At 40.2% G+C, this 14,277-nt stretch overlaps 1 protein-coding gene across 16 annotated transcripts in view; it reads left to right on the plus strand.

Moving 5' to 3' along the window:
• The window catches only part of GPATCH2L (G-patch domain containing 2 like), a 64,596-nt gene that overhangs the window by 26,200 nt on the left and 24,119 nt on the right, over positions 1-14,277 (plus strand). For 6 of the 16 annotated variants that reach the window (XR_005018637.1, XM_036842092.1, XM_036842095.1 and 3 more), the window contains one exon: positions 1,791-1,876. Coding sequence is in view for 8 of the 16 variants with exons in the window: in XM_036842092.1 (XP_036697987.1) it covers positions 1,791-1,876 (86 nt within the window). In the remaining 8 variants the exon portion in view is untranslated. Of the gene's footprint in view, positions 1-1,356; positions 1,438-1,790; positions 1,877-2,215; positions 2,477-14,277 lie in introns of those variants that run through there. The other 10 variants (XR_005018634.1, XR_005018635.1, XR_005018632.1 and 7 more) reach the window with 6 other exon arrangements.

Raw genomic sequence — 14,277 nt, forward strand, 5'->3', positions numbered from 1 at the left:
TCATAGGAATGCAGTTGTCATTCTGGTTTTGAACTTGGCAGTAAGAAATCAGAATGCATCAGCATCCTGTGCTGAGAAGTACAATGTTGAATCCTAAACATATGAAGCAGAGGAAGGTAGAGCTACTTTGGGTAAAGTGGGGTTGAGGCCTAGAGCCTCTTACTCTTTTACCCTAGCTACCCCTGAGGGGGCCCTTGGCATATCTAATCCTTTATAGGGGTCATAATTTTAAAATTACTGACAGTGACTCTCAATATGTTCCTTTAACGTTTGAGGCTTTTGAGTTTTGCTGGGAGAGAGGTTGCTTTACCTTGATGATTAGTTGTAAAATAGATGAAGACTGATAGGTAAAAATTCTCAGGCTTTCTATCGCTCCATCATTTTTTTTGTTTTGTTTTGTTTTGTTTTGTTTTGTTTTGACTGCTTATTAGCTTGTTAAGTTGATAAACATTTTAGACTTGGAACTTTCATCTTGAAGTTACTGTTTCAAAATGAAACATTTAGTGGTACACCTAACTGGTGTGTATTTATTATATGATTTTAGTTGGCTTGTGGATACAGAATTTTTACTTTTAAGTTCTGATAATTTACTTTAGAAACATGTAATCATTCTATCAAACTTGTTATTTCATAGAAATATAGTAAGGACAAGGGTGAGTAAAAATAATTGATACAAAGAAAAATATTAAATAGTAGAGTGGGTGGTGGACAGATAAAGAGAAAGCCATTAAGGTGGGATGTGAGAGATTGCAGTTTGGGGAATGCTAAGCAAGGGTATTAATTGTGTTTGCATCAGAGGATCTAAAGGCAAAGAGACCTGTGATGATCACCTAGTCCAGATGTGTTATTTACAAATGAGATGTGTTATTTACAAATGAGGTTTAAGCTATTTGCCCAAAGTCATACAACATTGGGACTGGAACCTCTATGACAGAACAGTTGCTTAGTTTGTATACTTTTTAAGTCCTTTTGAAATTACCATTCAGTGTTCTTCTAGTATTGATATATATTTACTTCTCAAATTTTGGGGAAGGAGTACTTACTGTGGAAAAAATCCAAAGAAAGGTAGCCAACATAAAGTGAGGTACTTTTATTATAGTGTCCTAGTTGATCCTTATAGCCCCCTTTTGAGGTGAATAGGTGTTTTACAGATGAGAAACTGAAATTACTTGTTAAACCGAAAGTAATATTTTATGTAGCCCTCACAATAATCCCATAAAATAGGTAAGACAGATAGTGATACATCTATTTTACAGATGAGGATAGTAAAGGTCAAAGAGATTTTGTGGTTTTTAATACATGGCAACTCAGTTGTAGGCTGGAACTAAACGTTGGGTATTCTAATTCTTAATCTAGTTCTGTTTCCACTACACTGCTGCTGGTATGTGCTAACCAGTTATTCACTGGAAACATCTGCCAGGATAAGGAAATGAAAAGGTAATTTCATGCTAGTATTCTTGGGAACAAGGGCTGATAATCAATAGGCATAAGTTCCCTTTATGTCAGTTAGAAAGTACTATCTTTTGCCATTTAAGTAATTATTGTGTATCAGAAGTTTTTGAAAAATTGTTGCTTACCAAGGAATAGTCTGTTTTTTGAGGCGTGCTAGATCAGTTATGCTACATTCATGGGTACACTGTTGAATATGCACAACTTTATTGAATGGTGTCTGTGTTATGGCAAGAGAGTTGAACAGTCAAAGGGCAAAAGTAAGCAAGTAGCAGGTAGCCCTTTAGGATCAGGTCTGTTTCATATAAGCCATACTGAAGTAATCTCATTTATTCCTGCAGTTTAATCCTCTTTCTCCCCTTTACTCCCTGGATGTTCTTGCTGATGCTTCTCACCGAAGATGTTCACCAGCACACTGCTCTGCCAGGTAATTGTCTTCGAGTGACTTTTTTTCTAGATGATACTATTTCCTTTTTATAACACTTTGCAAATTAAAGTATGTTAGTGTATACTATCCAATTTGATCTTTTCAACAACCTTTTGAGGTCAGTAGTTGTTTTATAGGTGCAGAAACTGAGGCAGAGTGTTGAAGTTCTTTCGTGTGGTCACATGGCTAGGATGTGATTTAAATCTCAACTTTGACCTAAGTTCTGGCTCCTATTCCGTATTTCTTCTGCTAGAAGCCCCATCCTCAAAGAACGTTATTAATGGTGCTTGCCATGACCTGCAAAACCCTGCATGATCTGACTCCTGCCTTCATGTCCAGCCTCCTTTCATAGACTTTGTCCTCCTCACTGGGGAAGAGATCGAGCTGCACCAGGGAGCTCCATTTTGTTCTTTAAAAATTGCAACCCTTTCCTGCTGCTGAACCTTCACACGTGTTCCCTTTGTCTGGACTGCCACCTTAGAGCTCTTCCCATGATTGGCTCCTTCTCATCTCAGCTCAGGCCACCTCCTCAGGGAGGACCTGTCAGACCGCCCTGTCTAAAGGGGCCACCTATGCCACTCGCCATTCATTATCTCTTTCCTTTAGAGCTTTAGTCACAGTCTGAAATGACTTTGTTTATTGTTCTTTTTTCTTCCTGCTTTCCCCTCAGTTTCTCATTAGAATATAAGCTTCTAGGTGCTGGGACCTTGTCTTGTTCCCTGATATGTCCCCAGTACCTAACACAGTGTCTGGCACTTACTGGGCATTCAGTGTATATTTGTCAGAAAGAGTCCTGCACCTCCATAGCAGAATGAAACCAGTGCCTCTGAATATAAATTCTAAGTTGGGTGACATGCAAGGTAAATATGGTTTCAGTGATGGCATGCCCTAGCAGGTTTTTGTGCACAAGGAGCAACTAATAGGCTGAACCATAGAACTTTTATTACTTCTGGTGGCACAAAGAATTTTTTTCCAAGGTTCTGATGATTTTTTTTTTTCTGTTTTTCTTCCTAACACATTCTTAAGTGGATATGTTCATAGATTTGGGGTGCAGGCTGCACAAAGAAATTATTCTTTCATGGATACAGTTAGAACTTTTGCTGTGGGCTGTAATAATAAACTCTGCATTATAACCAACTGCCTAGCCTTCTACTGGAAAAGTAGTATTTCAATAGGGAAAGTCATTTGAAAAGAGAGACTATCACACATGGTGTTAACTAAGAACTTGGAAGATTAGGGGATATTAATAAACTACTGTAAGGCCTTTTCTTTAGTTGTATGCTGTTTGGTCATCATTCATTCATCATTTGCTGACTCCCTACTGTGTGCCAGGCACTTTGTTTAGGTACTACCCCTAAGGAGCTTATATCCTCATGGGAAGGTCAGGTGTGGAAATGGAGAACTACAATTTGTAGTGACAAGTGCCTAAAGGTGTGCAGCAGAGTGATAGCAGCACAGAGGAACGGCTCCTCACTCAGGCTCAGGGAGCTTTTCTTAGAGGTGGTGGTGCTCAGGCTGACTTGGAAGGCGAGGTTTCAATCCATACGAAAGCAGTCCGGCTGTTTGTCTTTTTTTCTTAACATCTTTACTGGAGTATAATTGCTTTACAATGTTGTGTTAGTTTCTGCTGTATAACACAGTGAATCAGCTATATGTATACATATATCCCCATATCCCCTCCCTCTTGCTCCTCCCTCCCACCCTCCCTATCCCACCCCTCTAGGTGGTCACAAAGCACCGAGCTGATCTCCCTGTGCTATGCGGCTGCTTCCCACTAGCTATCTGTTTTACATTTGGTAGTGTGTATATGTCCATGCCACTCTCTCACTTCATCCCGGCTTACCCTTCCCCCTCCCTGTGTCCTCAAGTCCATTCTCTACGTCTGCATCTTTATTCCTGTCCTGCCCCTAGGTTCATCAGAACCATTTTTTTTTTTTAGATTCCATATATATGTGTTAGCATACAGTATTTGTTTTTCTCCTTCTGACTTATTTCACTCTGTCTGACAGACTCTAGGTCCATCCACCTCACTACAGATAACTCAGTTTCATTTCTTTTTATGGCTGAGTAATATTCCATTGTATATATGTGCCACATCTTCTTTATCCATTCATCTGTCGATGGACACTTAGATTGCTTCCATGTCCTGGCTATTGTAAATAGTGCTGCAGTGAACATTGTGTTACAAGCCTCTTTTTGTTTTTGTTCTTGTTTTGTTTGCTTTTTTTAATAAATTTTTAAAATTTATTTATTTTTATTTTTGGCTGCATTGGGTCTTCGTTGCTGCATGCAGGCTTTCTCTAGTTGGGGCTAGCGGGGGCTACTCTTCATTGTGGTGCGTGGGCTTCTAATTGCTGTGGCTTCTCTTGCTGCGGAGCACGGGCTCTAGGCACGTGGGCTCAGTAGTTGTGGCTCGTGGGCTTAGTTGCTCCACGGCACATGGGATCTTCCGGGACCAAGGCTCAAACCTGTGTCCTCTGCATTGGCAGGTGGATTTTTAACCACTGCACCACCAGGGAAGCCCCATCTTTTTGAATTACAGTTTTCTCAGGGTATATGCCCAGTAGTGGGATTGCTGGGTCATATGGTAGTTCTATTTTTAGTTTTTTAAGGAACCTCCATACTGTTCTCCATAGTGGCTGTATCAATTTACATTCCCACCAACACAGCTGTTTGTCTTAATACCAAATAAAATAATGGCTGTGTGTGCTCTTTGGGAGGACTGTATGAGTAACACCGTGTTATGTCAGATGCTGAAAGTGTATTATTTGCCCTTCTCCCTTTACCTTTGCTGCCTAGAGCTGTGCTGTGCTGAGATTGGTATCCTTGCTTTTATCAGGTTTCCTGTTGCCTTTAAGGCCTTATCCTGGTTGGAGTGGGTGTGAGCTTCTTGTTTCTTTGTGTATCTCATTATCCACATCATTATCTTCATTCTTTTACCAGCAGTGCTGGTGGCTGGACTTGGAAACATAAGGAAGCCTAGGCTGTGTTTCTGGTGCACTGAGCTCTAGGGAAATATTGCTTATTGCTTCAGACCATTGCTGAAAGCAAGATGAGAGAATGTGGACAATTATAGCTCATCCTTGTCCTGCCTGACATCATTCCTGGGCCAGTGGATACAAAGTAGGTTGCAAACATGAAGGTTCTTTGGGGTAGAGGGAAGAAATTTAAAAAATTTTTAAATGTATCTTAAATAAATACAGTTACTTATTATCTTATCCTTAAAAATTTTTTTTTTGCTTTAAGTTGTACATGCATTAGTCTAGCAGCACGTATTTTTGTTTTATGTGTGTGTATTACATATATAAGAAGGGTTTGTTCACATTTTTTCCTGGTGAGGGTGCACAATCAATAGTTTGGCAACCCCTGATCTGTGGGAAATGGTCAGCACAAGTGACCTCTGCAGGTTTTAGGAAATGTGGATGATGGTCTCACTTAGCCCTCAGGGCTCCCTGTTTTCCTTAATAGCAGGGTCCCTGCCCACTAAGTAGTCAGTAGAGAAGGAGCAGTCTAGCTCCAGTGTGGCTGACTGATGAGATCGGATTCACAAGTAGATGGTGGGCTTTGTAAAGAGTGGACCGTTTAACAAAGCCTGGCACCTAGGAAGGAATGTTAAAGAGTGCTGGTGGTAGGGAAGAGGCAGGTGAATGACCATATGAAAAACTGTTTCGAATGGAAATTTTATCTTTTTCTTGTTCCATTTTATTTGTAGTAGGAAAAGATTTCTTTCAAAGCATCTGGGCAGCATTGGGAATTTCATACCCATTATTAGAACGATTTGTGTGTGTGTGTGTGTGTGTGTGTGTGTGTGTGTGGTGACTATGTTATCATTAGTGGTATAATTTTATTTTGCGAAGAGAGAAGTGTTTCCTGTTTTATCACAGCTTTCCCCGAGGAGGGCTGGTGTATTAATTTGCTGTATTGCCTCCTGGCTGTTCCCAGGCTGTTTTTCCTCTTCATCATGGAATTTTTAATGGCCCTACTGCCTCTTGGGAAGCATGTGAGGAAGAGTTCCTTGGGGAGTGCTTCCCTTTTTTCACATGCCTATAATTACTCTCCTGTAAGAGCACAAAGAGTTTGATAATCATGCCTGAACTGTGAAGATTTCCTGCTTTCGGGTTACTGAGCTGAGGCTGCTTCCTGCCTGGACGTGGCCAGTTCCACTCCCCCAAACCCTCAGCTGCAGGAGAGGGAGTGCTCCTCAAGCATCTGCTTCCTCACTGCTGGAGCCTTAACACAGCTCTGGTTCTCTGAGTGAGGCCTGGGGACCGCTGGGGGGCGATGAGTGACCTCAAGGTACTCTCTTGTTTAGAATTTCATTGCATAAACAAAAAAATAACAGGACCGTGATTTTAAGACAACGTTTGATTGATGTGTCATTTTAATACAGCCCACATGGCAAGTGCAATGAGAGCGAGTCTTTGTGGTCTTTGTACCACCTAATCGATTTGTGGGCTAAGAGGTTTTCAGAAGTGCCACTCTAGAAATAACGTAAGTTTGGTGGTTTTCATCCCTGGCTGTACTTTTGAGTCACCTGAGAAGCTTTAAAAAATATAGCCATGCTGGGCCACCACGTCCCAAGATTCTGATTTAATCGGCCTGGGATGAGGCCCAGGCATTAGCAGTATTTTGAAGCTCCCAGGTGTCTCTAATATGCAGCCAGGGTTGGGAACTATTGCCCTAAATGCATATGGTTTTATGACTGGTGCTTTGTAATTTGCTTAGCAGGAAATCCCATTTCATAATTGGTATGAGCTCTGTGCTTTGCTGTTGTGAGCACAGTTCTGTATGGGAGGTAGAACCCTGGGCTTCACTTAGCTTTGGAGAACTGCTGCAGGTGAGGAAGAGAGTGCTAGGGTCTAGCACAGTGCCCAGCACATAGTGATTAACAAATGGGCAGAGTTGGTGGGTGGGTTGTGGATAGTGGGCAGGGTACCTAGATGAAATTCGTAAACCAGCTGTTTTGGTTTGGTTGTTTTGGTTGCTGGTATTGGGCTGTTGCTATTAAAGTAGTAAGACTTGGTTCCGGTATTAAGAATTGCTGCTGCTCAAAGTATGAAAGTAGAATGCAGAGGGAACTCGGGATTTTTTTTCTGCAGAAATTTTTCACAGTAAATGGGTTAAAAAATTTTTTCCATTTAGTTTTTATACAGTTTTAGAAAAAATAATTAAAATTACCTTCAAAATTAAAAAGAGATATTACAGTGATATATAATTTATAAGTAGATATTTATGTATTGGTTTCATGCTCAAAATTTTATTGGAAAGACTATATAATCTGAAAAGTTGTAGACCAATAATAATGTAGAAGAGTAGCATTCAGTCTACAGGTCCAGTAATAGTGGGCCATCCATTTAAAGAAATTTGATGTGTCTATTTAATAGATTACTATAAAGCCACTAAATTCACCACTAAATTACATGGAAAAGAATTGTATTTCATAGCAGTGGAAAAAACTTAAGAAAGCATATATAAATATAAAAGTTTAATGTGTATTTTTATTTTCACATGAGTCAAAAACGTAAGGTTATATAATACAATTTTAATTCTGTGAGTGTATGTATGTATCTATCTCCTGTATTTTTGCATTCTTCTATGTCATTTTTCTATGTTTTCTGTAAGTACATGGAATACTTTTTAAATTAAAAAATATGTAGGTATTTGAAGGTTATGTCATATTCAGATTTATGGGACTCACATTCTCTAGAATATTGTTAGCATTCAATTTATATTTAGTGAATCCTTGGATGGATAAATGAATTAATGAATAAAAATTTTCTTATTCTAAAAAAAAAAAAAAAAAAGAATTGCTGCTGCTCCAACGGCAGATGGTGTGATTGGTGTTCTGGTAGAGGCGGTGGTATTGCTGTCAAGGACACAGTCATGGAATGGTAATAAGGAACTAGTGCTGTAGGCAGCTTTTCCCAAAATGAGAGATTTATTGATTGTGAAGGATAGCTTTTTTTTTTTTTAACCATTATTGTCTTAGAAAACCATAACTGGAACTTATCAATTGCTACATCTCTTTGTGTGATGCACAAGTCACCAGTTGTAGTTTTTGAGTGTCTTGCGGCAGTTTTGAGTTTTCTCCAACTTTCCTGACCTTTCCTCTATTTTGGGTGGTGACTTGGTAATGTATCACCATTTCCATTTATTCCTTCTTAATCTCATATTAGTGTGAGGCAGACTCAGGTAAGAATCTTGGCTTTACCTGGGCGAAAGACTTAACCTCTCCATACCTCAATTTCCTCACCTCGAAAATGAAAATATCAATATTTTGGGGGCTAGTGGGGCTCAAAATGAAATAGTATATTTGAATATTTAGCATACTGGTAGCTAAAATTATTATTTTTGTTATATAGTTACCACCCTACCCTGTTCTTAGGATAATTTCAGTTTTACAAACCTTGAGTTGGCTTCCAGAGTCGTTTGCTAATGAGAAGTAGTACAGCTTCTTGAGGTGCTTAAAATGACCTCAAGTGGACTATAAGAGGAGGCATTTGGACAGTGCTTGGGTGAAAAAGAGAGAGACCTTCCTGCCCGTTACAGAGTTGAAATGTGATAGGCTGCACTCATTGTAATTCATTTTATCTGTTCACAAACGTTATGATCTGCATATCAGAGTTGTGTGCCCAGCTGGCTGTGCCACTTGACAAGGAGTTTCAAAGAGCAAAAAGAAGACTCAATTCATACTATTTATTTTGACCTTTGGAGCCACAGTAAACAGCCTCAGGTTTTACCTCAGGGCTTGGGGGAAAGAACCTGTTATTAGTCCTCTATCTGTTGGGATGCTGTGATGCACAGCAGCTCTTGCTCACCTCTTCAGTGCCTCGGTTTTGGTCATGTGTTAGGAAATGTTTCTGCTCTAATGTTGTCCATAAGGCTGCCCAATCCTACTGGAATTCCCATTATATAGTACACAGTTCTGGAATCTTTTGTCCTCTGTTGGACAGTCTTGTTTATAGCAGCTCTCAGCCAGCTGGCATCTTACTGCCGGAGTGGAATGATGAAAGCATTTTCTCTCTCTGTTTTGCTATTGTAATATACCCATCCTTCTAACTGATGTGAAACTATTCTGCTCCTGTGGGTGGCATGAAACAGCTTCATGATATGCTAACCTTGGCTCAGCCAAGGGAAGTAGATTATGGAGAATTTTCAGGTGCTAGTGAGCAGTTTGTCATAGACTGCTGAGGGTTAGTTAGGTTTGAGTGAAAACACTAGTGGGATTGCTAAGATCTCTTCCTATTAGATAAAGCTCCTTTGTGTCCTCTAATTGTGAGGTCGTTTTCTCTCTCTGGCTGCTTCTAGTGTCATAGGCCTGGATCCTCTCATATGTGCAAGTTTGTGAAAATACATTTCCCCTACTGGGTGTTTAATAAATGTCAGTTGACCCTGAAGGTAAAAATCACATGTGAGGAAGGGGTTTCTACATCCTTAGATTTAATCCTCTTTTTCCACAATTTACCCTCACACTTTCCTTATTCCTTGATTACAGCTCAGTGTCTTGTATCTGTTAGTTCTTTATGCTTCGGCCTCCCTCAGTGTGTTGTGAGCTCCTGGTGGACGGGCCCTTGGCTCAGTCATCTTGTATATAACCTATCTGCATCCAGCATAATGTAGGCCTCCATAAATTTTTGTTAAAAATAATTGAGGTGAATAGATTAGTAATTAAGGAGAATAATTGGAATATATGATTTATATGACCTATGGTCCTTAGAAATATCAATAATTTTTCCCTGATGTTACTTATTTGTGTGTGCTTAAGGAAAAGTACAGCAAATAAATACCTTTTCCCAGTAAATTTTATTTTTATTTCATACCAAAAACTGAACTTTTCAATGAGTTTTTAAAATGAGTGATTTTTGAAGGTGAACCATTCCTTAAATTAGCTTGCCATCGGCAGATAAAGATTGTTTTCTTTCCTTAGGAGTGACTCTAAACATCTTTGTTCTAAATCTAAAGCAGTCATTTCAGTTATTTTTTTTGCCAACATTGGTGCTATTAAATATGCATGTATTTCTCAAAGTAAGTTTTTTTTTTTGTTTTTGTTTTTCCCTAAAAGTACATTCCTGCCCCAGGGACATAGTGATCTGCCTAGTTTCCTAAGTAACACTGCAGTTTTAACAACTCACCTGATCTTTTCAGTTACCTGCAGTAAAAAATGAAATAGATTTGTTTTGTTTATGTGTGGATATACAGAATACTCTTTCAATTAATTGTTAATCTTCAGCATTCACCTTCACATTTATGAAGTGAATTTAGTGTTTTTTCCTGAAGTAAGAATTTTTGAAGAGCGTATTTATTATTTTTAATGTTCATTCCACTTCCACCTCCCTGAGTTCTTTTCGGCAAATGCTGCTGAATGTGATGCTTTTAGGGGAAGTACTGACCTGGCATTCATTCTGTGAAAGAAGTAGTGCCCAAAGAATACTGAGGCCCAGATCAGATGAAACAGAAAAAGAGTGAGCTTTGCTGTTTGTCTTTTCTCTGGGTTAATTGCTTGCATACTGGGGAACAATACTTTTATCTATATTTATATTCATTTAGTCATTCTGTTATTCTTTAAGTTAAATATTTAGATTTGTTTTATGGACTAGCTTGGCTTTGGGAATTTGGTCTATTTTTTTTAGCTCAGTAATTTTCACAGTAGGTAGAAGCTTATGAGAATTACCTGAGGAAGAATTTCAAAATAAACATTACAGATTCTTCTCCCATCCCAGCATGGTGGGAGATGTGTATTTTGTGAAAGTTCCTTACATGATTCTGATAACCATATGCCACTTCAATTGAGAAGGAGGTTTTAACTTGGTAGAGATTTTAGCTTAACTAATACTTAGCCTTTTTTGCCCCTGCATAATTGAAAGGTCCGCTCCCTCCTCACACAGTACGTGGTTCAACACAAAAGCAACTGTGTACTGCTCTTAAAAAGAGTTTTTAAAAATCTAGTTAAATCTTCTACCGTTCAACCTATAAGGATGGGGGTTTGTGTGTTGGTGAGAAGGGGAAGCCCACACTCTTCTCCTGTCCTTTGTGATGCCTCACCTGTGTGTTGTCCCTTTTCAGTTTCTGTCTTTTGAGACAGTGACACAGAGTAAAAGAACACAATTTTCTTTTTGTTCTTCAGAATACAAAAAAGTAGTTTAATAACGAAAATAATGTAGTAGTTTATAATAACCAAAATATGAAGGGTCTACAAAAAAGTAACATGATGCAAAAATAAAACAACACAAATTAAAGAAATAACACATTAAACAGAAAGGGAGCCAAGTGGTTAAATACTCCTAAGTGAAAATGGGGGTGGGGATAGTTCAATCTGTTTTTCCTTCCCTTCCTTAATGCTTTATGTCTACAATTTATAGATATGGAATTTTGGGGGATAAACAGAAAATTGGAACTGCCTCTTGAATAGGAAGCTGAGCTGCAGCAGTTGCCTGCCGCCACGCACAGGTCCCCAAAGAACACAAGGGGCCCTTCCAGCCCACACAGAGTGCTCTCCACTCCGGTGCAGGCCTCTCCTAACGTTCTGAATGTGCTGCACAGCACGGCAGTTTCATCTCCTGTCTCCTTTAATCCTCCTGCTCTGAGCACCCAGCTTCCTCTTGGCTTTCCCCTGGCTCGTTCTGAGTTCTCGTCCTTCTTTGTCCTCTAACGCAGCGGTCCCCAACCTTTTTGGCACCGGTTTCATGGAAGACAGTGTTTCCATGGACGGGGGTGGGGGGATGGGGGATGGTTCAGGCAGTAATGTGAGCGATGGGGAGCGGCAGATGAAGCTTCACTCGCTTGCCCGCCGCTCACCTCCTGCCGTGCGGCCCGTTTCCTAACAGGCCTCGGACTGGTAGCTGTCCGAGGCCCAGGGGTTGGGGACCCCTGCTCTAAGGTTTTTCCCAAGTAGGGAAAATTAGATTTCCCCAAGCTGTAAACTCTGCCATTACTAGGGTTCACTTGGACCTGTCCTGCTGTAACAGTTTGGCTGTGTCTCATCCTCCCTCCCCACATCTTTACTAGGAAGGGACACAGAGAAGATACCCCTTCTGTACTCAGCCCTAAGTTGTGAAGTTATTCTACTTCTTTTGAAATAGCTCTCCAACCTGGAAATGATCTTAAGAGAAATGTTTTAAGAGGGAAGGAGCACTAAGCTGAATTTTAGGAATGAGCATGACTTCTCTTTCTCTCTGCCTCAGTTTCTCTCTTATGCAGATTCTGTAACTAGGAAAGCTGTGCAGCTGGAAATGGGACTAGGCTTCAAGCCCATTAGGGAAGAGACTGTCTGTTTTGTTCACCACCGTATTCCCCCAGTGCTCAGTAAAAACCCAGTGAACAATGAAAGAAGCAAAAAAAACCCCTCCTGAGTAGAAAGGAAGTAGTCCACACAGAAATATATACTTTTACAACAAAATAAGGTTATTGACTTAGTGAACTGTGTTACCTGGTTTCAGAAAGCCTTCAGTTCTTTCCTAAGTTATAACCAGAGGAATTTACAAAATTTGAAGGTGTAACAATTAGGAGTGGGAATGGGGTGGTAGAAGTAGATCATTTACTGCAGAGAAGTTACAGGCTGAAGGCTTAGCAGTTGTTGGGGGGGTCATTTAATGTAGGGACGATTAACCCTGAAGCCCTTAACATCACTGAGCAGGGACGAGTGGGGATCCAAGAAGCAAGGCCTAGAGGGGCTGGTAGTGCAAGGGCCACCTAAACCTTTCAGTCCACAGCAGCCTTCTAAGGACGTTGCAGAATATAGTGCAGTGAATAACTATGTGCAGAATAGTAGGTAAATACTTATTTTCACTTTACTAAAATAAATAAGCATTTAAAAAACTACCATATTTCCATTTAAAGTGGTTAAAAATGTAAACATTTTGGTGCATAAATGGCTTCATCTTTTTACTCCATAATGTGTCATTCCTGGAAAATGTGAGATAAATGTTACTGACTAGGTCCATAAAGGAGTGATAATATGTGCCTTCAGCCATCTTACTGACATACATCAAACATGCAGAGCTATGAAATGATGGATGGTGTGTAAATAAAAGGCAGTATTTATTTCATTTAGCTCAAGTTGATACTTTGAGAATTACTATCTTAAAACCCTTTTGAGTGCTTTTCTTATGCTTGTTATTTTGCATCTGTCAAAACTTAGCATTTTATAAACATTGATTGACCTTGAAGAGCAATATTTTTTAAAATATAAATTTATTTATTTTTGGCTGCATTAGGTCTTCGTTGCTGTGCGGGCTTTTCTCTGATTGCGGCGAGTGGGGGCTACTCTTAATTGCGGTGCGCGGGCTTCTCATTGGTGGTGGCCTGTCTTGTGGAGCACGGGCTCTAGGCGCGCAGCCTTCAGTAGCTGTGCGGCACGTGGGCTTAGTTGCTCCGTGGCATGTGGGATCTTCCTGGACCAGGGCTTGAAGTGGTGTCCCCTGCATTGGCAGGCGGATTCCTAACCACTGCGCCACCAGGGAAGCCCTCCATATGCTTTTTTTTTTTTATTTTTTTTTTATTTATTCATTTTTTTTTAACTTTTTTTTTTTTTTTTAATTTTATAGCTACTTTATTTATTTATTTATTTATTTTTGGCTGTGTTGGGTCTTCGGTTCGTGCGAGGGCTTTCTCTAGTTGCGGCAAGTGGGGGCCACTCTTCATCGCGGTGCGGGGACCGCTCTTCATCGCGGTGCGCGGGCCTTTCACTATCGCGGCCCCTCCCGTTGCGGGGCACAGGCTCCAGACGCGCAGGCTCAGTAGTTGTGGCTCACGGGCCCAGCCGCTCCGAGGCATGTGGGATCTTCCCAGACCAGGGCTCGAACCCGCGTCCCCTGCACTAGCAGGCAGATTCTCAACCACTGCGCCACCAGGGAAGCCCTCCATATGCTTTTAAACTGTGGAAGTTGCCAGATTGGGGACCTCTGAATAGGAAAATTTGCCCATTCAACCGTAGTCTTGTTGCCTTGCTAACTAGGTTCTCTTAGATTTGACTCAGGTTTCAGTTTTAAGACTATTAAGCCATGAGACTTGATTCCCCATCTAGGACTATGAATTAGGAGTTCATCTGATATAATTTTATTAGAGTCCTTTTTATATGTTTTGTACTCTGGCTGTGTTTTAAAAATTGTAAAATATCATAACATAAAATTTACCATTTTAGGGAATTCCCTGTCAGTCCAGTGGTTAGGACTTGGCACTTTCACTGCTGTGGGCCCAGGTTCAATCCTGGTGGGCAACTAAGATCCCGTAAGCTGTGCAGCATGGCCAAAAAAAAAGAAAAAATTTTACCATTTTAACCACCTATAAGTGTACAATTGAGTATTTTGTTTTTAGAACTTTTAGTCATTCATATCAGTTTTATTCAACAGATATTTAGTGGGGATCAGCTATGTGCCTTGCGTGGAAGTTGGTAGATCACTGGA

This window comes from Balaenoptera musculus, chromosome 2 (assembly GCF_009873245.2).
Source record: "Balaenoptera musculus isolate JJ_BM4_2016_0621 chromosome 2, mBalMus1.pri.v3, whole genome shotgun sequence".
In the NCBI taxonomy this organism is placed as follows: domain Eukaryota; kingdom Metazoa; phylum Chordata; class Mammalia; order Artiodactyla; family Balaenopteridae; genus Balaenoptera; species Balaenoptera musculus.